Below are 23,535 nucleotides of genomic sequence, written 5' to 3'. Positions count from 1 at the left end.
GTTCTTACATTAAATAATCAAATATGAAAGTAGATTCTTTTTATAACTATAAATATTAATAATAACAGTAATAATAATCACAATAATAACGATAATAATAATAATAATAATAATAATAATAATAATAATAATAATAATAATTGAGATAGTAAATATTACAACATGGACTAGCAAAAATTAAGATGTAGCTACTTTTTGTCTACATTATGAAATCCCTGCACAGAAAAACATTTGTTTTCCTTTTTAAATTATGTTAAAATATCTTTTTTTTCAAATCAATGAAGTTTAACATTTTATAAACTGAAAATAATTTTTCAACATGTAGATGCTAACTTACAATAATAGTTGTCAAAAACTTTTATAAGTATGACACTTTCTACAAATATCAAGACGAGTACGTACCTATTAATATACCTATACTTTTACTCGTGCTTCCTCCTGAAAGGAGTAGACGTTGTAATTTATACGATTCTTAGTAAGCACAAGTCTTAATATATAAGTAATGTTTAAAATTCATTAAATTCATTCAAGACAAAGCAAATATCAGTTACTTTGTAGGAAAAAGCATTATGTGCAACTAATTGCGTAATTATAAAAAAAAGATCGATCCTGCCAGGATTCGAACCTGGAATCTTCTGATCCGTAGTCAGACGCGTTATCCGTTGCGCCACAGGACCGTTAGGAGGGGTAGCGAAATAAAGCTACTTAAATAAAAATAGATCAGAATGGTAGAATTTTTATTTTACTGAAAAAATTTTAATTTTTCCATATTCATCTTTTAATTTTTAAATCACAAATAATTTTTTCACACTAAATTACATATTTTTCAGTTTTTCAATCAATATTAGTAATTCACATAGTTAAATGTAAAAAATAATAGAATTTCATCGCTGGTGTAAAAGAAACAATGTTATCAAACTTTTTATTGTTCACAACGTTTTTTTAGAACATCAAACGTGTATTCAACTACTTAAAAGTTTCGTTAAAAAAAAAATGTCAGTGGAATGACAGTGAATGAATACTGTTCCTTATTCAATCTAAATGTAAAATTAAAATATTGGCACACATGAAATATTTTCTAATGTTGACGATACATTTTTCATAATCAGGAATTCGGTGAAAAATTTTTAATGGGATACATTGATATGACCAAAAAATAATAATTACGAAGTAATATTTTAATGTTCTTTATATAAATGTACCCAACAAAAATTCAAACATTCAAACTATTAATTAAAAAACTTGAACTAAGGCCCCTATTAATTAGACACTCAAGTGTTTTCCAATTTTTTCCGAGATGTTTTTTCCCAAATAATATTAATAACAGTTTTCACATTCTCTTAACAGTCATGCGTAGGTCATTTTGCTTTTTGCTCATGCTTCTTCTTCATTCACCACCTACAGTTGTGCGAGAAAATCAATGTAACGTCGATTACGTAAATTTTACATTCTGATTTACCTACGGGATGGTAACATATGAAAAAAAAAGTTCATTTTATTAAAAGGTTCATAAAAATGTGATAATTCACCAAAGTGTACATTTAAATTTAAGAACAGCACTAATAATTTAATGTTCATTAATAAAACAGTCGATAACACAGAAAACTACTGCTGCAGCTCCAGAGACTTGTTCACTCATGTTTATCATCACTGTTATAATAACTAAATGGTGTAAGTAGTTGCCCTATACTTACTCATTTTCTTCTGCGTGACTAACACAGCTCCAATATCGTAAACACGAGGTTGTCATACAGTCTAATGAAGTGAGCGCGTGAGTGCAGGCTGTTCAAATCATTCGAGTTAACTAGTTGAAAAAAAAAAAAAAATCAAATGTATACAATACACTGGCCGATGTTTAGTATTAGCGTTTTTTATTTTTTTTATTTGCCGATAGTTTAATAATAAGGCAAACATTTTTGTTTTGTGGTAATGTGGAGTCCATGTTAAAAAAAGGTATTTGCTTAATGTTGTATTACTTCAATTATTAATTATTATTAACTATTAATTATTAATTACTTTAATTATTAATAATTAATTAATGGTAAGTTCAACTCTTAAAAGTTAAAAGTTATCAAGTCAATAATATTTACATTATTCTAAAATTTTTTATCACAAATATTTACCATTAATTTCAAATTTAAGGTTTATTCATGATTAATTTACAATTTTAATGAATACTACAATTCACACAATTGTATTTTTTCCACCAATTAGCTTTCATTATTTATAATACTGTATACTAAGACGGATACTATTATGTGTCATGCATGCAAACATGTTATCAGTACAAAAATAGAATCACTGTTGAATTAAGTAATGAACGAGGCAACTAATAATTTATGTTAACTATACTTAGATAAAAAAAAAAAAAAAAAAACCTAACAGCAGATGAATCAAAACTTCGGATTTCTGCAAATTTTATTAAAAAAAAAAAAAAAAAAAATTTATTATACGAAAATTATCATTATATACACACTATTTTGATGATTCCACACGAAAAAAAAAAACAGCAAATATTATTCTCAGTCGTCACTAAACAATACAACCAAGAACTTTCTCACTGACCGTAGAGTTTGAATTCCAGAGCGTAGAGCACAATCCAGTTATCAACGGCCATCGCTGATGCATTTCATTTACGATTGGAATAAAAATCGGGGACATCCTCCGTTACGTTGCACTCATATTTTGACCTATATATATTAAATGATACCGAATAATTTTAATTTTATTCAATTTCGGCCAGACTCTGTTTATCTATGAATGTTTAGTTAATGAAAGAAAAATTACAAAAAATTTTCTAAAATCTGAAAAACTTTATATATTATATTTCAAGGTACCAAATTATAGCAAAATCTTTTTGCGTTTTTTGTGGAGTATTAATGTATTTATGTAGATAATTTCCAAGCCCTTTCAAATTTATTATAGATTCTATATTTCATAATTGATTTTCCTGCGAATATTGGCAATTGTGATAACTTATTTCTCAAAACATTTTAAACAAATTTTGAAATTTTCAAGGTTATTAAACAAGCACTAAAAGAGATTTGAAAAAAATGCAAAAATCCAGGAATAATTGATTATAAACATGTACTAAAGGCACAGATTATAAATTTTGTACACTTTAAAAGTGGCCGATGAAAACCCATAACGATGACAATTTGCTCAAACGTGCACGACATGTGTGTGACATGGTATCAAATAGGTGATTAAATTTTTATAATTTCCGTAAGAAAAATTATATAAACAAGCTAATTTTGTGAGAGTTTAAAATTTCATGTAGTTTTTCTACGACCGTGTATAAGTTATCCGCTTACAGACTAATGTAGAATCTCAATGTATGTTGAGTCACAATATTTTACATTCAAAACCCAATGTACTACGGCTTAGGTAATGGCTTATCTTGAAACATAAAGATAAATGCATAACTTGTGGATGGAAATTCATCATCTTGCATTATCTTTATTTTCAAATGATACTTTCTCCTTAGAAACATTTTATTTTACTTTTGACTTTGTTTAAAACTGACCGGAAAGTCATGCACCAATAAATATTTATCATTTAATTCAAAAATAAAAAATTGATTAAAATGTATATTTGCATGAATACCTTTGTTCATACTAGGTTTAAATTGTATATTCAGTTTTTTGTTACACAGGAATTCAAATAGCTAATTTATACTTATAATTATGCTACTTAATGTACATAAATTTTTTTAATTAACACATGTTACCACAACTTTTGATACAATATATAAACAACTCTGTAATTATTTTAAATCCAACAAAAATTTTTAGTTGGGAATCCTTCAAAATCGTAAAAAAATTTATTGAGGCACATGTTATAAACATGCCTTTCCGAGTGTGATAAAATTCGTAAAAATTGAACAAATGAAGGGAAAAACGGATCCTACAGTTTTTTTACCTATGGTATATTTTTAAATAAAATAATCATTTTTTTATTATTTTCCGTAGCATGAAAATTTTTTACGGAAGTCAAATTAATGAAAAAATGATTCCTGAAATTTTTTCGTACAATTTTTTAGTGTCAACTCAGAAACAAAAATTCTATCATAAAAAAGCCTAAAAAATTTTTTTTATTGTCAATCAAATCGAAAAAATTGAATTAAAACAAAATAAACCATAAAACTATGAAAAATGTTATCAAAAATATGTCACACGTTATTTGATTACGTGCAGGAGTGTTCTCTTCATTCATAAATAATAAAAACGTTAATAATACGAAATTCCTTTTTGCTTCCGGAGACTCCTAGCTATAATTTTTGTGTGTGGAATTTTCCATACGTCAAACACATTCAATTTGATAAAAAAAATTCTACAAAACTTACTGCACGAGCATCGAAACGTTTATTAGAAAAAAAAAAGAAAGAAAAAAAAACAGTACAACCGAATCACCAGCAGCTAGACCAAAACAATTATTTATTAATAGCTGACAGCTTGAAATCAAAAAGAGCGTGCACGCATGGCCAAGAGACTCGGCGACAGTCGTGGCCGCGTTTTTTCACAAGCGTGAACTTGAGCTCTCGTGTGTGTGTAACCGCGTACGGATCAAAATAGCTAACCCAATACAACGCCGCTTCCGCGTATGCCATCGGTATATATTCGGTATGTGCGCGCCATACCAACACCATAAGACCCCCCCACTAAAATGTCGCTCCAATACATCACACGCGCCGTATTAGCTACAATTTAAAATTAAAAGTGTGTGGGTGTGGTACAACACCTTACCGTGGCCGCGGACTCTTGAATGAAAAAAAAAAAAAAATAATAATAATTAAAATCGATGATGATGCTCGACAATAGCCGAGGTCTAGAGCCACGATCAAGTCGAACCTGAGCCGTCGATGCTTATCCACGAGAAGGTGATTTTCTTCTCACCCGTTTTGTTACTTGCTTTATATACGTGATAGTTGAACTTTTTTAAAAGTGACAATTACATTTTTTGTGCTGAATGCCAAGGAGTTGTTTTTTTTTTTTTTTTTTGGTCGACATTCGTTGCAAACATATGATGGTCTGACTGTGGATGGTTTTACGGATCGAAGGTATTTATTTTCAATTGTACAGTTTATTAGTTTCATGTATTTGTGTGATGGTTATTGGTAATTTTTATCCGATTTTTGCGTCAAAGGTACCAATACTACCTATTTCGTCAGTGCCAATAAAGTCCTTTCAATTTTCGATGTAAAAAAGCATCTTTCAAAAAATTTTTTTTTTTTACATTAAATTTCATATTTGTAACAGCGATTACAGTATCCGTATATTTGCCGGACAAAAAAATTGTTAAATATAAATTATTTTAGCGTTTCGTTGTCACAGAATTTACCTTTTGTTCAATAAGTAGTATTTCACAAAAACGGTACAATTGGGATCTCTAAAATATATATACGTTTGCAAAGATGTATTCATTTAATTAAGTTTTAGTTTTTGATAAAAATTTTTACTTTTTGGCTCAGTAATGAATCGGTAATTTATTAGATGGTTTTCCTATATACTTTTTGCGTAAAAAACCGCTGTAAATTAGTCGTCACAAAGTTTACTCACTGTAATAATTACTAATTATCTTTTTTCTTTAATACTATGTCAATTTGATGTGTATTAATAAATAGTTCTATGATTTCTAAATTTTACTATTTTGTTTCATAGTTAACACGTATGGACTAATCGTAATACTACCCAATTTTTTTGTTTGATGATTTCAGACTAGAAATAACTTAGTTATAATGTATCGGACAATGAATCGTAACATTTAACACAAAGAAACATCCAAAAACATCTAAACATGAATTCTTTTATTTCCGTACAAATAAGTTCCTCTATACTTAAGAAACATCATAATTTTTCAGATATTTTAAATTGACATTAAAAATATCTTAGAACAGCAGGAAAAAATCGGAAAATTTAGTGTATTTTATTATAAATGGATTTTAAAAAATCAAGAAAAAAAATCAAGATAGTAAAACATAAACTTTCTTTTTTGTTGCTGATAAGAATCTTTTAAAAACAAAAAAAAATCACGTCGTACAACAATCGGTTTTTGTTGATATTTTGAAATATGATACACATACGCACTTCGATTAAATTCAGAACAAACATTTGGAGCACGTAATCTACAGGTGGTCAATTTTTCCGTCCATGAAAACAATTTTTCTACAAAAAAGCAGAGACAACACTGTTAAGACTATACACTCGAAATTTAAACTTGGCTGTAAGAAATAAGAAGAAAATATTTTTAAATGCACCCGTCTAGTCTGGAAACCTTCTGACCGTAAAGTTTAAAAATTAAAAAAATCACCCTCGCCATCCGTAACAACGAATAAGAAACGAGAGAAAAATCCATAAACGCCCGCGTTGCGCAAACAAAGAGCTAGCACCCATGAATCGTCATCGCGCCAGATTAGCCGCTCGCGCCTCGTCCATCAACGTCGCTTCGCCAGTACTCACTCGCAAACGTATATATACCATAAGTACACACATATATATCCGAACTTGCGAAACGCCGACGGCTCTTCCGCTCCGTTTCCAGACACCCCTGCCGATCTCTTTTTTTTCCCCCTTTTCTTGAATTTATTCGTTCGGATCCGCGCTTAACTGCCGCGCGCGTAAGTCTCCGGTATCGAAGCCAACGCTTTACCGGTTCGACACGGCCCGGGAGTCTCTCGTTTACGCAAACGCGGCGTTACCGATAAAACAACGCGCGCTAGAGACTCTCTCTCCCTCGTATCTAGCTCTGAGACCGAACGAGTGGTGTGGTGGACCCTCCGTTTGTGCGGCGTATAAATCTTTGTGATAAAAATGCGTCATTTTTTCCTATTTTTTATGGTCAGTGGTGCTTTTACTTGGAGAATCAAAACACAGAGAGAAGTTGCAATGAAAGAAAACTGTTGTTTATTTTGTAGACAATAGCTTGTATAGTAATTCAAAAGCAACGCATTACGATGATTTTTTTTTTACTCCTTTCACTTGCTCTTCAGTCATCATAATTAATATTAAGAAGTAAACTTGGTATTGTGGAGCATGACTATTCATTTACATTAAATCAATATTTCGCTGTTCGGCTGACAGCCTCTTCAGAATTAAAAATCATGTAGGTGCCAAGACAACACGTTACATGGACACCAATGGCGCCAATAATTTCATCTTCATATTGCAACAACTTAACTTAGTTTTTAAAAAAGTCATGTTCTTAAAAATTTAATAATATAATAGTCAAAAAAAATTTTTAAAGACTTTCAAATGTCAGCGTCGTTTGAGTATGACTTTTTAAGAAAAATTTTTTTTATAACCGTTATATAATTGAATTTTTAACAGCAGAATAGGGAAATATTGATTTTAATGTAAACCAAAAGTCAATAAATAGTCATGCTCCATAATACCAAGTTTATTTCTTAATATTAATTAAGTCCTGATTTACTGCGTCTGGGTGGGATTTTTTTTTTAAAAAAAAAGGTGTTTCTAACCTCAAAAGTGTAATATTGACGTCTGAGTATATTAATTTGTTTGGATCAACAAAACGTGTCTTGTGCATAATGTAAAGTTTGTTCAAACCCCTATTTGGTTCGATTCCGATTCTGCACTATATATAGATATACTTTTTCCCAAAAAACCTACCTATACATAGCAGAACCAAGCAGAACCTGGTTCTCTCATGTTTTGTAGAAAAAAGTATATCTATATATATTACAGAACTGAACCCAACCAAAGGGGGGTTTGAACAAACCAATAACATCGTTTCGGAATTAGAAGATGTAATCACATTTTGCGCCCTGTATTATTAATTAGAGATAGATAATTTAAAAGAAGTACTGCGTTTAGCAGGTGCTGTTATTTAAAATTAAAACAAAAATATTTTAAAATCTACCTTGAAAAACTTGCTGTAAATTGACCAGACTTTTATTCTTTGATGACTCTATCCTGATACTTGACTTTTTTAGCTTTGTGGGGGTTATTTTGCCCAATAAAGGTACACATGTGATTTCTAATCGGTAATCAGAAAAGAGTAATTAAAAAAAAGCAAACTCTCGTACAAGTGTATGGAGTACCAAGGACTCAAAGTCGAAAAAGAGAGAGAGAGAGAGAGAAAAAAGAAGTTAGTGGAAAAACGAAATTACGTTCCAGGACCTTTGTTTTGATTGCCGCTATACGACGGCGGATGGGCTGCTGCAGGCATTTTAAGTGGGTTTCACTTATCACGGCTCGTACTTATTCGTAAGCCACTCGAGTGTATTTAGGATTCAAATTGGTATTCGATTATTCAAAATTCGTTCTTGAAGAATCTGGAACGTGCTGGTGGGTTTAAATGGGGGTATTATTATTATTTTTTTTTTTTACGCTGCTCAACATGCATTCGTTATGAATTGGTCTTATCGCGTTAGTTTTAATAAGCTTTGTATCTGGAAAAAGAAATATGTTGAACATTTTTGAAAATAATACGTTGTCACGTATTAAAAAGAATAATTATTCGTACGTGATTGGATAAAGCTGAGATGACGTTCTTATAATTCAAATGACATTCCTGGGAATCCTGGGTTGAAAAAATAAATGGTTTGTGAATCATTACTACAATCATTCTTTGTTTTTACAAAATGAAATTTCATTCAATTATCCTTGATTTGGACGAACAGTGAAATGTAAAGCATAACTGACAGTAATAACGTATGAGTTAAGTATGTCACACAGTATTTTATTAGTCACACAAAAATGGATGTACTACAAAGTGGAAAAAATTTAATGATCAAACAGTCAATACTATTTGCAAATTTAAAAACTACTTATTTAAGTATATATCATTAGAAAAAATTATTAAGTACGCGAAACGCACCTGATCTGTCGAGTAGTATAAAAAAATGTAACATTATGTTTGGAAAAAATGTCTGTATGAGTATGTTTTCGTAATTTTTCATATTTCACGATCTTTTTAACAGATGTTAATGATACACACTTATGTTTTAGTTTGATTTTTATTTTTTTATTTTCAAAGATTTTTATAATGCTTTTTGGAGTTATAACAAAGATTTGGCTTTAGGTCCAATAAATTGTTTCAAAAACGCTTTCTTTGATTTTAAAATAGTTTTAATTGGTTCAGATGTTTTTAACGAGTAATTATAAAAATATCCTAATAAATTTTCTTTAGATTTGACGTTAAGTATAATGAGAATTTTTTTCGTCTAAAACTACTGTCGATAACTTTTTGAAAAAATTAATGACTGTCAAATAAAAACTTTTTGCACCGTATCTATATTGACTTAGAAATCCAAATAAAAATAAATGGTAATGTGAGTGTGATGAATAAATGTTCTTGTAAATTTATCAATGGCAAATTTTTTGTACAAAAGCTAAAAAAAATACTGTTTTTTTTCACGTCCTCATAAATAGACGTACCGAAAAAAATACACGTACCAAAAATGGACAGCGGTTACTTTCCAGCGTAACTATTATCTACTACTCAAAATCGACAGTAAAAACACAGAACAAACGTCGAAAACCATTTGCTTCGAAACTACTTCGCGCGTGATATAATACATCTTAAACCGACTTCGATTTTTTTTACATCAAAAATATTTTTCTTGTGTGTAAAAATGGAAGTAAGTACAAAAGTTTTCAACTTTACTTCAAATACATTTATAGTCCAGTATTGTTATAGAAACAGACATAATGGACTTCTGAGAATTTAAATAAATTTCTGGTTTTACGAAACAATCTTAAAAAGATTCTCTCCTTATCACGAAAAAATAATATGTCAAAATATCAATAAAATTTTGAAGGTAACACAAGGGCATTCAGTATACATTTTCATCAACTAATGATTTTATAGCTACTTTTACGCAAAATAATGAGAAGAGGCATAGAGTTGGTACTTTGAAAAATTATTTGAGTCTAAGTTTATCATAATTAATTGAGAGTTGAGGCAGAGAAATTGCAACGCGCGATCGTAAAATAGTACCAAAGTGGTTGTAGCCGGAGATGCAGTTTTGACGATAACGCGTTGCAACTTTTCTGCCTCAATTCTCAATTGAATAGGATAAACTTAGACTCAAATGATTTTTCAAAGTACCACAGCGTCGAGCTCTTACGTGAGTATGAGTTTTTTAAATATTTTTTCCAGACGTATTTTCGAAAAAAAAAAAACTCATTTAATTCACAATTTATCATAGGCTCTTGCAGGGATCAGTAATTAAGTTGCATTCGAATTACCATTCCAATAAATCAAAACTTTTTAAAAGCAGTTCTCCTAGTGAAAAATAAGCCAATCAGAAATAATCTGTCTATTAAAACAGAATAAGCAAAGTAAAAAAATCTTCAAAAAAGTTACATGTAATAAAATTTTATTAGTAACTCCCCTAAGAACTTGTGTTGAATCGTGGAATTTAATGATTTATTTTCTTGAAAATACATCCGGAAAAACATGTTGAAAAAATTCACACGCACATGTACTTAATTTTTCTTTTCAGCGTCACCTAACATTTTTTTATTTTTTGCCGGGACCTCTTTAACCCCGTAGTCATCAAATCACGAAACTAACATAAATCGCACTTAAAAATTTGGGGAGAAGAAAAAAAAATCAAGAAGACTCCAGCATTTGCTCCCCGATACGACTTTTATTAACCATAAAAGGAAGAAAAAAAAAACTGCAACGGTAAAAATTTCAGGATCGCGTAAAAAATCTGCGGCTAGCTCATCGCCCGCAACGAGATCGGCAACCCGCTTTTCAGGGCACACAGGCAGTCCACTCAAGAGATTAGGACCGCTTATCGCGCCGGCGGGAGGAAGTCGGCTTCCTTCGATGCAGAAAGTCTCTCCAACCGCGATGCGCGAGCCAGCCAAGTTCAGTGTCCACCGAGAGCTTAATTTCCCTGCCGATTTTATCAGCGCGTCGGGTATTATTGGCACCAATCGCCCTTTTTCAAATCACTGTGCGAACGGATTCAACGCCCATCTCGATAATATTCTTCAAACTTATGCTATAATGTTAATGTCGAACAAATGACACACGCGCTGTGTAATCGAAACATATACATACCACTTGACGAAGGAGGTTTGAAGGATGGGAATTTCGTTTCAGTGACAGCATCCCGTGGAAATGAAGGCCATGGCACGGCGTTGGGTATTCTGGCTGGTGCTCGTGAGGCTGGCGGTGTGCTCGGTCGCTGGCGAGTTTTTTGTCATTTCTGGGCCTACGTCGGAAGTGAGGGAAAACGACATAAGCACGAACAACCGCGTGGGACAGGGGGTGAAAACCATGTACTGCGTCACGGACGAGCTGAGCGGCGCTCTGACTTGGAACACGAATCTCGAGTGGAAAAAGAGTGAATTCAAGAATTTTCACAAAGTTTCCAAGCCGGAAGGTAAAGTGACGCTCATATTATTGCGTTGGTACACATCTCTCGTAACGAAAAAAAAAAAATCTGTTGGAATTCAGAATATGTTTTCTCTTTCTCTCTGCATCTTCTTCATACATCATCATTGATTATCACTATGGACATTTTTAATAACTTCTATATATTACCTAAATAAATTCGTACCAATATTAATATCAACCTCTCTCTTTCTACTTCTCTTGATAAACTTGATACTTTGGCCCTCACGATTTCCTGGGAATGTGAAACTGTAAGAGTGATTCCTGTAATTACTAGTGCACATAGAATAATTAAAACTTCATTACATAAAGAACTAATACTGTTCCTTCAATTTTGAATCTCGATTAGTCACAGATTAAACAATTCCATATTTATGGGTGGATTTGGGACTTGTTATTTCAATTATCTTGTGATGTATATGAACCAATGGTCACATTTGTGGCTCAAATAATATACATGTATATGTTTCTCCATAATTACTCTTGTTTATTAACTGATGAACTCACTGTCAAAAATATCGTACTTTCAAATGTTCAAAGAAAACTTACAAAATAGCACCCAATGGTAGATTGATGTTTCTTTGTTTTGGGCTTCAGTATTTAGAAACGAGAGCCTCGTGTATCCAGCCGATGACAGTCTGGATTGCTGGATGAACAATACCCATAAGTGCTCAACTGCCTGGACAAGGGACAAAAATTGGAAGTACGTGACGAGCATCACGAACCCAATGGCACCTTTGTTCGATAAACGATTGGAAGGCAAGTTCGGCCCATACGAGTCTTTTGATTCAAACTCCAAAATGATGACAGCGGTTGTTATTTTTCTCACAGATTTGAAGGAATTCAAAATGACAGACAGGTTCGAGTTTGTCATTCACGTCCCCATCGAGGGAAGTCAAGCTGTATCGATTCGTGGTGACGTTAAAGTCGAATTTAGGTTCTGCAACCAAGACAATGTACATAGTTACTGCGTTAGTATTATTCTCGAAAGTCAGAAAAATACTCCATCTCGAATCATCAAATGCAGAAATAACAACTGTAATACTATTGGGTCTTTTGGTCGAGTAAGTGAACGTTTTTTCCACTTAGTCATTTAGTTTGTGATGCATTGATTGGTGATTTTAGTCAGTATCCTTATCGCCCACGGAGTGGAACACATTTGTGATTAAATGGACCTTTGGATCGGAGTTGTCCTTATCCATATACGATTCAGTCGGTAGCGTTTTCGATGACTTGAAATTCAACCAGACCAACGATTTCGTTAGTTCCCACAAATTAGCAACTGGCGAGGATGCTTACTTCTTTTTTGTGAAGGGTGCAGATTCGATGCTCATGAAATTTCACACGTGTAAGTACATAAGTATTGCAAACGAACATCGAACTTAAACAATTTATGTTGACAATCCGTACTAATTCGTTTATTTATGTACTAATCAGATGGTTATTCTCGGACAACGCGAAGTACATCAGAACTCTTGAGTCCAGAAATAACGACAAGCTCAACGGATAGGAACATTTGCATTGAAATGTCCATTAGTTTATGTAAGACGTGCATATTGACGGTTGATATTGTCGATCGGAATAACAGTAGCCGAGTAATTGACATTGGAAAAACTTTTAAGGCCGATAAAACGCAAAACAATGCTTATGACCTGCCAATGTGGAAAAACGTTCGAATCAGTAAAACTTTATCAGAAAGTTCGCAACAACTGATCAAGTTGAAGATAAAAACCTTGTCCACGCCGAGCAACAGTACAGATCGTTTTTGGGCTGTTTCAAACGTTCGCCGCTGCAACGCTGGTAGGTAAATATATACTTCTTTGATTGTAAATACCTATTCAAATGAAAATTTACCACATTGAAGGTGCCGTAAAAGTTATAAGAATCAAGGCTTATCAGGATTTCGAATCAGACTACTTTTGGCCAAGTATAACATGTCAGAAAATTTCGATCGATGGTACCTCGTCAATCATCGATTCCACTGATTTTGAACGTACAACTCAAAAAACGGGTTTGTCTATTTATTTTATGAATATGGTCACCTACAACAGGCCAGACCACAAAGTTTCATTTGTAAGTAAGATTTCCATGTTTGTAAAATTACGAGTTACCTTTCACAGGAAGACAGCGCTGCGAAGAACACAATATCGGTCCCTCGTGCTTGGTCAGCTGTTCCAAATTGTTTCCAAAGTACAAAGATTGCAGTAAGCTCTTGGATTGCGACAAAAATGGATGCTCTTGCGCTTCTGGCTTCAAATGGCCTACATGTGAACGTAAGTTGTCTCACATTGTCCAGAAATAAATTCCAAACGCGTGAAAATGATGATTTACAATATTCCTATCGTTGATTGGTCAGGCTGTCCAGATTCAACTTATGGCTTCGAGTGCGAAAAATGTGGGAAGTGCGCCCACCGCAGTTGTAGTTTCGCCACAGGAAAATGCAGGGATGGTTGCGAAAACCCTGACGACAGGATATTTCTGCCACCTTATTGTAAAACTGGTAATGATCGTTGAATGAAACGTGACAAAGAAATTTTATGGTGATCAAAGCGATTAATTGTTTTTAACATGTTTTTTAGGTGTTGGACTACCACCCGCACCAAAAGTCGAACTAATAAATTCAACCTGCGTCCGAGTATTTCTGAAAGTCGAAAAGAAGTACGGTATGGTACCAATAAAAGTTAACTTCGAAATCTGGGTAAGTGAAACAGTAAACGACTTCAATGTCAAGATCTAATTGTTCACTAGTTAATTAACTTCCCAAGCGGGAAATTTTTTTTGTAATTTAGTAACGAAAGAAAAATAATAACTAATAACAATATTTTATAAAGTCCAGATTTGAGACTATTATAAAGTTTAATGAGTGTTTTTATTAGTTGTTATTATTATTATTTTTTTTTTTGTCATAAATATTGTTATAGAAAGATCGAAAAAAGTAGTAACTAAAAACTTTATGGTTAATTATCACTGTCTAATACTTGACTTTTAAGACTCATTAAAAGCTAATAGCTATTAGTAATTGCTAACAATAGATAATTTTTGTTTTTTTTTATATTTTATATCACATGGAAAAAATAAAAATCTTTATGGGCGTGGTTGTACTGTTTGATCTCACGAATAAAAAAAGTAATAACTAATAACAAGGATTTAAAAGTCTTAATACTAACTTGTGATGGACAATTGTGAATAATAAGTCTTATTACTTGTTTCAAATTTAGGCATTAAAAACTGTTACTACTTTTTTCGCTTTCTACTAATTTTTAAGAATAGTACATTACCAATTTATCGAATAAAATTATTTCCGCTTGGGTTAATTTAGGCGAATTCAACAAAGCCAGCCTTTACGAGCGAACCCACGTGGGGTAATGTAACCACTGCCAGTATTGATACATTCTTCGAACGCCTGACACCTGGCACGCACTACCGAGTTAGAGGTGTTTTTCAAGTTGAGAACAAAGCTATGCGTGGCGAATGGACAAATCTTACAACATCCTGCATAGGTCTGTTACTTCGAGTTAAATGACATACAAAAAAAATGTGCCAATGATCATACAATCAGTCGTATTTTAACAGAATCCATCGCACTGAATTTTGTCGTGTCCAGCGATAAAACCACCATAACTATTGATAACCGGGTCGACGTCCACATTAACGATTCATGCCCTTACACATGGTATCGCGTTCAGTTGATCAACGTTGACGAAAAAAAAGTATTATTCAACGACTCGACTTTTTTTCCAAAAGCATTTACTGATTTGGAATATTTTACTACGTACAATATTATCATATCATCAGGCAAAGAGATCGCCAACAAGCAAATCCGCACCTCAGAAGGAGGTACGAATCTAGCAATGTTAAACTATCTATTGTTGATTTATGAAGCAAACATTTAATGCGACTTCTTGCAGCACCTGCCAGTGTAAGAGATTTAAAAATTTCATCTGAATCCGAGAACAAGATTCATGTCAGTTGGAAGCCTCCCTTGAAACCCAACGGCATAATTGTTAACTACACGGTGGAAATTGAAGTTGGTCATGCAAAATATTTTTTAAAAACAACATATTAAAGTATAAATTGTTATCCAAGTTTAATTTCTAGCCGATAAAGTCATATGGTTGCAGTGATGACGAAGCTCCTGACGAAGCTATTCGAACGCAAACAATACCAAATACTCACACTGATGAATTCAGTCACACGATTCATGGACTGAGGCCATACAAAAAATATCGAGTCACCATTTACGCTTCTACGGGAAAACAACAGGGCGAAAAAGCGATGCTCGATCATTCAACAAAGGCACTAGGTAAAGATTATATAGCATTACAAAATAGTAAGATAATACATGGAAGTACAAAGTTTGCTTCAAAATTACATTTTTTTAAACAGAAATACCGACCGAAGTGTACAGTAACTTGCGAGTCAATTACGTAACGAAAGATGAATCTCGTGCCGAGCTTCTTGAATGGGACTCCCCAACTGATTGCTCTACCATAACTGGGCCTATTAAAGCCAGTAAATTATACTTCAAAGATTTAAATCGCAATTTCACCGTTGAGAAGCTCCATCATTTTCGACTTCAAAAATCCATCTTTGACAGCAACAAGTTCTACGAAGTTTATTTATATGTACTGAGGTCTCCTCGAGATCGGGAAAATGAAACAGCGTACATAAGTTTAAATTTCACACTGATTGCCCGAGGTAAAGCAAAAGTCATCGAGTACTAAGTATATGAATGTCGTTAAATTCTAATTATCAATTTTCCTGTGTTCCACAAGCTCCACCACCAGTACGAAACTTCGAAGTCATCGAAGTCGACCCCTACAACAGGACTACAACTTTGAGATGGGATCCTCCCGTTCCACCTCTTCATGGAACGTTAGACCACTATTCGATAGCTTATTGCTACAAAATGTCGAATCATTGCGATACAAACAACAACACCATTGTCCTTCCAGAGGCATTTTGTGGCCTTTGGAGTTTTTCTCAAAATTCACTATGTAGCACTATTTATCTGCCAGATGCAGATTATCATACAATCATGGTAAGTAGAGAAAAACTTTGGAGCGTTTAATTCTCTCTATATAGATACTGAACATCACGATTATTTTCAGATCAAAGCTCACAATGCGAATGTCACAGAAGGATCAGAACCAGTATTTGTGCCCTTAATAACAACTGAATTAGGTAAGGGTTTCATCGATTCTTCAAACGTGAATTTAGTACTTATATCTATGTGTGTCGTTTTTGAATTTTTAATACAGTATCATTGATTATTGTTTTCAGTGCCATTACCTCCAAACAATTTGTCTGTCATAATTGATGAACCCCATTTCTCCGCAAGTGTATCTTGGACACATCCATGGATATCGGGTGGAAAAATAGTGAAATTCGATGTTGTAACGCAACTGATTGGTAGCGATTTGAGATTAAAGCCATGGAAACACAAAATTACTGAACTAAATATAGAAACATCGGGATATAATTCGATCTACTCTATGGATCTACAACTATTTCCAGCTTCGTCGTTTCTTGTTTCGGTCAGAGCTGTAACAGAAACCGGTAACTTTGGGCAAGAAGCCAAGAAAAATATCAGTTTGGGATATTACGTTGATGTGCAATCAAAATGTTTAAAAGCAAAGATCAACGAGGACCTTATATATATAACAATACCGGAAACAATGTACGATGTCGAGGATAGTAAGATGGTTATAATTGTGCAAGGTCCAAAATATTGCGACGAAGATTCACATGAAAATGAAGAAGCTTATTTGTATATAGATAAACAAAGCAATTCCGATTACAAATATGCTTGGATAGCTGCTGTATTGACTGTGAGATACCATTTTCCTACTGTAGTTTTTGAATAATACAAATTTTAATGAATAATAACCATGTCTTCAGGAGCCAATTTCATATGAGAATAAGGACTTCGAGATTGGTGATGGTCAAATCAAAGGAAATTACAAAAATCATGCCTTGTGCGATAAAGAATATTATCAAGTACATTTAATACACGTTTGTGACTCGAACAAAAAAAAAACAAATCGTAGTTCTAATTCAGCTAAAAATAGTTCAGATGAAAAAAAAATTCTACAAAGCTTTAGAACTGGTCCACTTTACGTAGATAGTTTTTTAAAAAAGTGTGTAATGTGGATTGTACCCCTCATCCTGATTACCCTCTTTATATTCGTTCTATTACTGATAGCCTGTCGTAAAAAGTAAGTTTGATTCATCATTTTATTGTATTATTTGCGTCTACAATAATCATTTCAATAAAATTTCTATCATTTGTAAAGAAAAAAGTTTTTTTTTTAAGGTTGAAAGTACTTTTTGAGAATGTAGAGAATTTGTTTGAATATTCTTTTGAAAGACATTTAGTAGAATAATATATTGAAAATTTTTTTTAATACTCTGAAGAATGAAATAAACCAAGAGGAGCAAAGTTACGCATAAGACGTTGAAATTTTAGAATAAAAATATTAAAAAGATATAATTTTAGAAACAAAACTTACTGAAAGTAAAAAAATTAGAAAAAAAGAAACTTGAAAATATCCCAAAAAAATGAATAAAGATAAAAAAACTTACAGCATATAAAAAACAGGAAATTCTTGGAATGTCTCTTTGTATATGGAGAAACTTTAACACACTCCATCTTCATTTGTATTTGTTTAGATGAGAACAGAAAAAATACGCATTTAATAACTTTTGATGATCTAACTGACGGACCTAATCAATTTTTTGGTATCTTTTTTAATTACTTAATTTTTTTCTAAAGCTGTTTCATTTTGGATAAATTGTATGATTTTTATTTGGTATGATATTTATTTCACATTTTATTGTGTAAACTCGAATAAAATAATTTTGTAACAACCTATTTAATATCTATTTGTGAATAACTGAATTATCGACTCATTTCGACTATTATTAAATTATAAAATTTTGAAAAAACATTTTTTTAAATTGTTGTATAAAAACGGTTGTTACGTACGATAGCATATAGCTATGCGTCTGTGCGTCCCTCCTAGTTTGATACCTAAGAATTTTTTCATACTCTTTTAGAGTCTTATTCAAGTGTCTTAAAAATTGTATTTTGCCATTCTAAAAAGGTATCTTCAACCTTTTTTCAATATCCAAGTCATATTTAACGTATCTACTAATAGTTTACCTTACGTAAGATTTCTAGGTCGCATCGGACGAAATAAGCCAAAATCTGATCTACCAGAAAATGTGCCCTTGTCAAACGATTACTGTAACAAAGGTAAAACGAATGATCTGGAAAATGGAATTAAAGAAACAAAAAATCTACAGAACAACAAATTAATAATTCCTGATAAAAAAAGCACTTACTCAATGCCCGTAAGGGTTGAAGATTTTGAAAAGTACTTCGAAAGTGCATATAAATCTGGTTCTTTGGAAACGGAATACATGGTGAATGTTTAATACTTATTTTTATAACTGAAAACCGTACCATCATTTTTATTGTAATTATATTTTTAGTCACTTATAAGAGGGCCAATCAAGCCGTGTGCTTATGGATCTGAACCAGAAATCAAACCAAAAAATAGATACGCAAATCTTTTCCCATGTAAATATAGAATATATATGTAATTACCAGTGCATTTTCAACACTTTCATCTTGTAATGAAATAATTTTTTTATTTCAGACGATGAAACTAGAGTTGTACTAGAAAAAGTAATCAATGAGCCCCACTCGGATTACATTAACGCTAATTTTATAAAGGTACTTTATTTCTATACATTATTAAATACATACACTGTCAATTGTGCTAATATTGTGTAATTGCAAAAGGGTTACGAAGAAAAAGAGAAAGCCTACATAGCCACACAGGGCCCGAAACCTAGAACTGTCCTCGACTTTTGGCGTATGGTTCTTCAGGAAGAAGTCGAAATTATCTGCATGATGTCCAATCTCATAGAAAACGAAAAAGTATGCGATGAAATAAAATTATCCGATATTGTAAAATTACATTGTATTACCACAAAATACTAATAAACACTATTAATTAGATAAAATGCGAACAGTATTGGCCTGCAAAGGTTGGAACGACAGTATTGTATGGAAAAATATCTGTATCATTTATAAGCGAAGAAATACATTCCGATTACACGTATAGGAAGTTCCAGATTTTCTGCGAAAACAAAAAAGCTCAAATGGTAATCAAGCAATCGGTATTGACAGTTAAAAAAAAAGGCAATCATTAAAAATCGCTTTCGTTCAACAGGTACGGCACTTGCATTACACAGCGTGGCCGGATCACGGAGTGCCATCGAATTCACGCTCAATCGTCTCGTTTTTAAAAGAATTGCACAGACACGCCCCAGTCCCTAGAGAACCGGAAGCTCCACCAATTGTAGTTCACTGTAGTGCTGGAGTTGGACGAACCGGAACCCTCATCGTCCTTGACATGGCCATTTGTCGAGCCTTTTCTGAAAACGTAATCATCTAGTGACATAATAAACTAAGGTGACAATTAAAGATTATAACATTGGATCCATTACAGGTTATCGACGTTCATGCAAATGTCCTTTCTGCCAGGAACGATAGATTAAATATGGTGGACAACGCAGAACAGTATTTACTCATACATTTAGTACTCGTTGAATATTTCAATGTACAAGATACGTGTTTGATTTGTGACGATGACTTACCAGCGAGTATTGCCGAAGCGAGAAAAAACTCGATAGCTTATTACGAGAGGTTACTCATTGTTTTATAATCATTTGGAATGAGTAAAAGTATTTCTAATGCCTTCAATTTGATTTTTAGGATCTTAAACACTGATTGGTGGAATGGAATTTTAGGATCGTCACAACCACCGGAGAAACCACTGTCTACCAAAAATATAAGAAAACATAGGTTTCCTGAAACTGCAGGTATTTAATATTGTAAATGTAGAAACAGTTGAGAATAAGTATTTTCAAACTACAAATGTTGACCATTTGTGCTCTAGTCAGCATTAATAGGTTATACTTAAAAAGATCAAATAATGCCGATGAGGATAGCGATTATGTTGCCGCCTCATCAGTAACAGGAGTATTCAAGGATTGTCGATACATCACCACACAACTTCCGTTACCCTCTACGTCTGCGGATTTCTGGAGGATGTTATCAGAAGAAAATGTAGAGTATGTATTAGTTTTACAGTTACCTGATTTGCAAGATTCGGTAAGTACAGTTAACAATAGTGCAAAAATTGTATTTTGTTAAAATTCAGTGGCTATCTTATCACTTGCTTTTCTAGACTTACTGCGAGTTAGTGCCAGAAAGTAAAGAATTTGGAAATGCCAAGTACATAAAAATCATCGAACAAGAAGGCTCAAAAATCGACTTACAGTATTATTTAAAAGAAGAAGTCGTTATCATTGATAGTTCTGAGGTAAGAAAAACTAGAAACTTTGTAATTTGGTTATCATTTCTCATTGAATTAGGAAAATGTTGATTTAAAATATGATGGATTATTTCTGGTGGTGGGTAACCAATGATTTCTAATGCATTGTATATTTACGTGGTTTCTTGATTCGACAATAGCAGCCAGAAAAAAATCAAAGTGTCAAATTAATCAGTTACAAAAACTGGCCAAATTTATCGTTTCCTTCAGCACAGGACTTGGTTAAACTTTGGAAGGTTATAGAGGATCTGCCGAAAAATAATAAGAGTCCCATCGTGGTTGTGTGCCGGTAAATGTGGAGACCCCATTGTTAGACAGTAATTTTAAAATTTTATTCAACATGTCCTTCTTTGAATGAAATAATAATTTTAGGGACGGAATGACTGCATGTGGTCTTTGGTTAACCGCGGTCTACTTGCTTAAACGGATTCAAATTGATAAAGAGTGTGACGTACCCCTGGCTGTACGAGCTATTGGAAAGAGTCGAAGGGATTATGTAAAAACACCTGTAAGATTTTACTTTCGAACTATTGTTCCCAAAAATTATTTACTAACACATTCTTTTAAATCTTGTTTATAAACACATATAGGAACATCTCGAGTATCTTTACGATGTGGCTTTAGCATGGCATGAAGAAAATAAAAAGTCCACGAAATAGTATATTATGACAAAATGATATTTTCTTCATTGAAATAACGCCCATTTTCAGGGGTTTGAGTCACTTCTCCATAACAAAAATGGAACACTGTACTTTTTTCACTTAGATGTATGACAAATAATGTGACAAAAATGTGGTGCTTCTAACCTATTTCTTTGAAAACAAAAATAAACCTTCCCACTAATTTCATCAAAAACTTATTTAAAACGTAAGATGGATAAGTATTAAGAAATCGAAACTTGTTTTTAGTGCTTCCATGTAAAGTGCCTTAAAAAAATTGACTGACAAGTAATGACGAGATAGTTTCTAATAATAAGGTTCTATTTAAGGAAATATTTAATGTACAAATATATTTACTTTAAAGTCAATGATTAAAAGTAATTAAACTTTATCTGACCTAACATTTTGTATAAAAGCTATATTGTATGTTAAATTATTATTTATTTTAAGATAAATTCTTTTTTTACTTTCAATTTAATTGTCTTTCTTCACTTTTTCAAACCTCTATAAGTGGCATTGATGGATAACTGCCATTTCTCCAGTACTGATAATTATGAGAAGACACGTTAGCCGTTATAATTCTGTTATTGACAATGTTCATGTCCATTGAATTTGTTCTGAACTTTTGCATTTTATTAATAATAAACCAAATTCGTCCCTTGGTGTCGAAAGCAAAAGAGTTTGGCCACTGCATTATTTCATGATCCTCAACTAAAATATTTTGATTTTCGGTAAACGGCTTTTTTTTCGTATCCCACATTCCAACTGCATCTTTGGCTAAAAGACCAAAGTATAGAACTCCATCGGCAGACATTCCTATTCCATCACTTTGAGATCCTTTTTTCCCCAATGATTGAACATAGCCTAATACATCAAGAAATGAAATAACAGAATAAAATGTATGTACAAAAATACTATTAACATATCCAATATTTGAATTCAATTTTTAAAAATTACCAGAGTATGATTCATTTGTAAGGTTTGGATTTTTTAATACTGACGTAGGAATCGTAAAAATTTCATATGATGACAACGCCGTGTAATAGACCGATCGATTCTCTGTCACAGACACTGGATCCAAAGCTATTCCATTCACTGGTGATTTAACAACCAATTTTGTCCCATTGACGACTAATTCCGATGCTTCGTCATTTCCCCTCATCGACTCATCCCTGACTTTCCAGGATGTCATATTTTCCAAAGAGAACACAATAATACCCGGATCCTGGTCGTCAGTATCAGTAATGTAAGCCATGCCACTATCCTCATGATCTAAAACGATATCGTTCAAAAGAACAGAGTCACAATGAGCCACTTCTTCCGGAAAAACGTAACTGAAAATAACTTGCCCCTCCTTTTCCAGATCCAACACGACCAACCTAGGTGGACAGTTGACTCTTGGTTCTGATGCCAGCAACTCAGTGCGCCCGTTATCAATGACCCACATTCTACCAATGGGATCGATTTCCACGCCAAGCACAAACTGAAAAGACAAGCAATCGTCCAGCTTTTGCATTTCCCAATCGGGATAAGGCTCGAGAAGTGGTGAGGGTCCCGAAGCCACCGGAATCGATGCTAATGTCGCTGGGACACCCTTTTTCCAGCGGGGTATCGTCAAATAGATGCGATCCTTCCATACCTTGATTCCGGAGATCGAATTGTTTTCCACTATATAAGACTGATTACGAATGGTGTCTTCATCTGGCCACGTGAAATTAATGTAGTTCCACTGAAACTCAACTTTGGGAGCGTATGATGCTTCTGACGTAGTGAACCAAACTAAAAAACTTAATGCTGCTAGCGATTTCATTATGCTATACTGATATGTCTTTTTTACATTCAGATACAATAACGAATAATCGCGTAAAGTAAGCTTTACACTCTTCAGTGCCACGTATATGTGTTGCACAAGTACGTATCGAAGTTGCTGGCAGCGCGAAAACAAAAACAGAAGAGGATTTATCTCGCGATAACTGAATTTGAAATATAACTCGACCGATTAAGTTCGAGTGTGCATCTCTGGACGGGGTGCACTAGCACATAAACAACCATTGCATCTTGTACTGATTCGAAAAATATATTTATGTGGAAACGTC

At 33.0% G+C, this 23,535-nt stretch overlaps 2 protein-coding genes and 1 non-coding gene across 3 annotated transcripts; 1 reads left to right on the top strand and 2 right to left on the bottom strand.

Moving 5' to 3' along the window:
- Positions 1-604: 604 nt before the first annotated feature.
- On the bottom strand, positions 605-677 carry TRNAR-ACG (transfer RNA arginine (anticodon ACG)). Its single transcript has one exon. It is a non-coding gene; the product is annotated as a tRNA-Arg (tRNA).
- Positions 678-1,823: 1,146 nt separating this feature from the next.
- LOC106641425 (receptor-type tyrosine-protein phosphatase delta) lies at positions 1,824-21,732 on the top strand. The gene is made up of 32 exons (XM_089597647.1): positions 1,824-1,953; positions 11,077-11,359; positions 11,968-12,129; positions 12,202-12,434; positions 12,496-12,718; positions 12,808-13,170; positions 13,235-13,381; positions 13,491-13,643; positions 13,727-13,870; positions 13,950-14,068; positions 14,690-14,870; positions 14,944-15,207; positions 15,279-15,397; positions 15,469-15,673; positions 15,757-16,068; positions 16,146-16,411; positions 16,482-16,554; positions 16,654-17,201; positions 17,272-17,588; positions 18,546-18,798; positions 18,868-18,955; positions 19,035-19,111; positions 19,181-19,318; positions 19,399-19,545; positions 19,614-19,826; positions 19,893-20,089; positions 20,159-20,265; positions 20,343-20,557; positions 20,634-20,768; positions 20,921-21,069; positions 21,153-21,288; positions 21,371-21,732. The coding sequence occupies exons 2-32, from the start codon at positions 11,095-11,097 to the stop codon at positions 21,437-21,439; spliced, it is 6,018 nt and encodes a 2,005-aa protein (XP_089453773.1). The 5' UTR covers positions 1,824-1,953; positions 11,077-11,094; the 3' UTR covers positions 21,440-21,732.
- A 34-nt stretch (positions 21,733-21,766) lies between these two features.
- On the bottom strand, positions 21,767-23,313 carry LOC106641448 (dopaminechrome tautomerase-like). The gene is made up of 2 exons (XM_014355872.2): positions 22,397-23,313; positions 21,767-22,303 (listed from the first exon to the last, which is right to left on the bottom strand). The coding sequence occupies exons 1-2, from the start codon at positions 23,247-23,249 to the stop codon at positions 21,936-21,938; spliced, it is 1,221 nt and encodes a 406-aa protein (XP_014211358.2). The 5' UTR covers positions 23,250-23,313; the 3' UTR covers positions 21,767-21,935.
- Positions 23,314-23,535: the final 222 nt, after the last annotated feature.

Source organism: Copidosoma floridanum, unplaced genomic scaffold (genome assembly GCF_036245765.1).
Source record: "Copidosoma floridanum isolate Cflo_tuat_1 unplaced genomic scaffold, Cflo_Japanese_pri ptg000035l, whole genome shotgun sequence".
Classification (NCBI taxonomy): Eukaryota; Metazoa; Arthropoda; class Insecta; order Hymenoptera; family Encyrtidae; genus Copidosoma; species Copidosoma floridanum.
This window is presented reverse-complemented; position numbering and strand designations above follow the sequence as displayed.

Coding starts and splice junctions, on each gene's coding strand:
- LOC106641425 (XM_089597647.1), top strand. CDS start 11,095: ATGAAGGCCATGGCACGGCGTTGGGTATTCTGGCTGGTGCTCGTGAGG. Junction 15,398..15,468: donor ACTACACGGTGGAAATTGAA/GTTGGTCATGCA, acceptor TTTAATTTCTAG/CCGATAAAGTCATATGGTTG. Junction 19,827..19,892: donor GTCGAGCCTTTTCTGAAAAC/GTAATCATCTAG, acceptor GATCCATTACAG/GTTATCGACGTTCATGCAAA.
- LOC106641448 (XM_014355872.2), bottom strand. CDS start 23,249: ATGAAATCGCTAGCAGCATTAAGTTTTTTAGTTTGGTTCACTACGTCA. Junction 22,304..22,396: donor TACAAATGAATCATACTCTG/GTAATTTTTAAA, acceptor TTGATGTATTAG/GCTATGTTCAATCATTGGGG.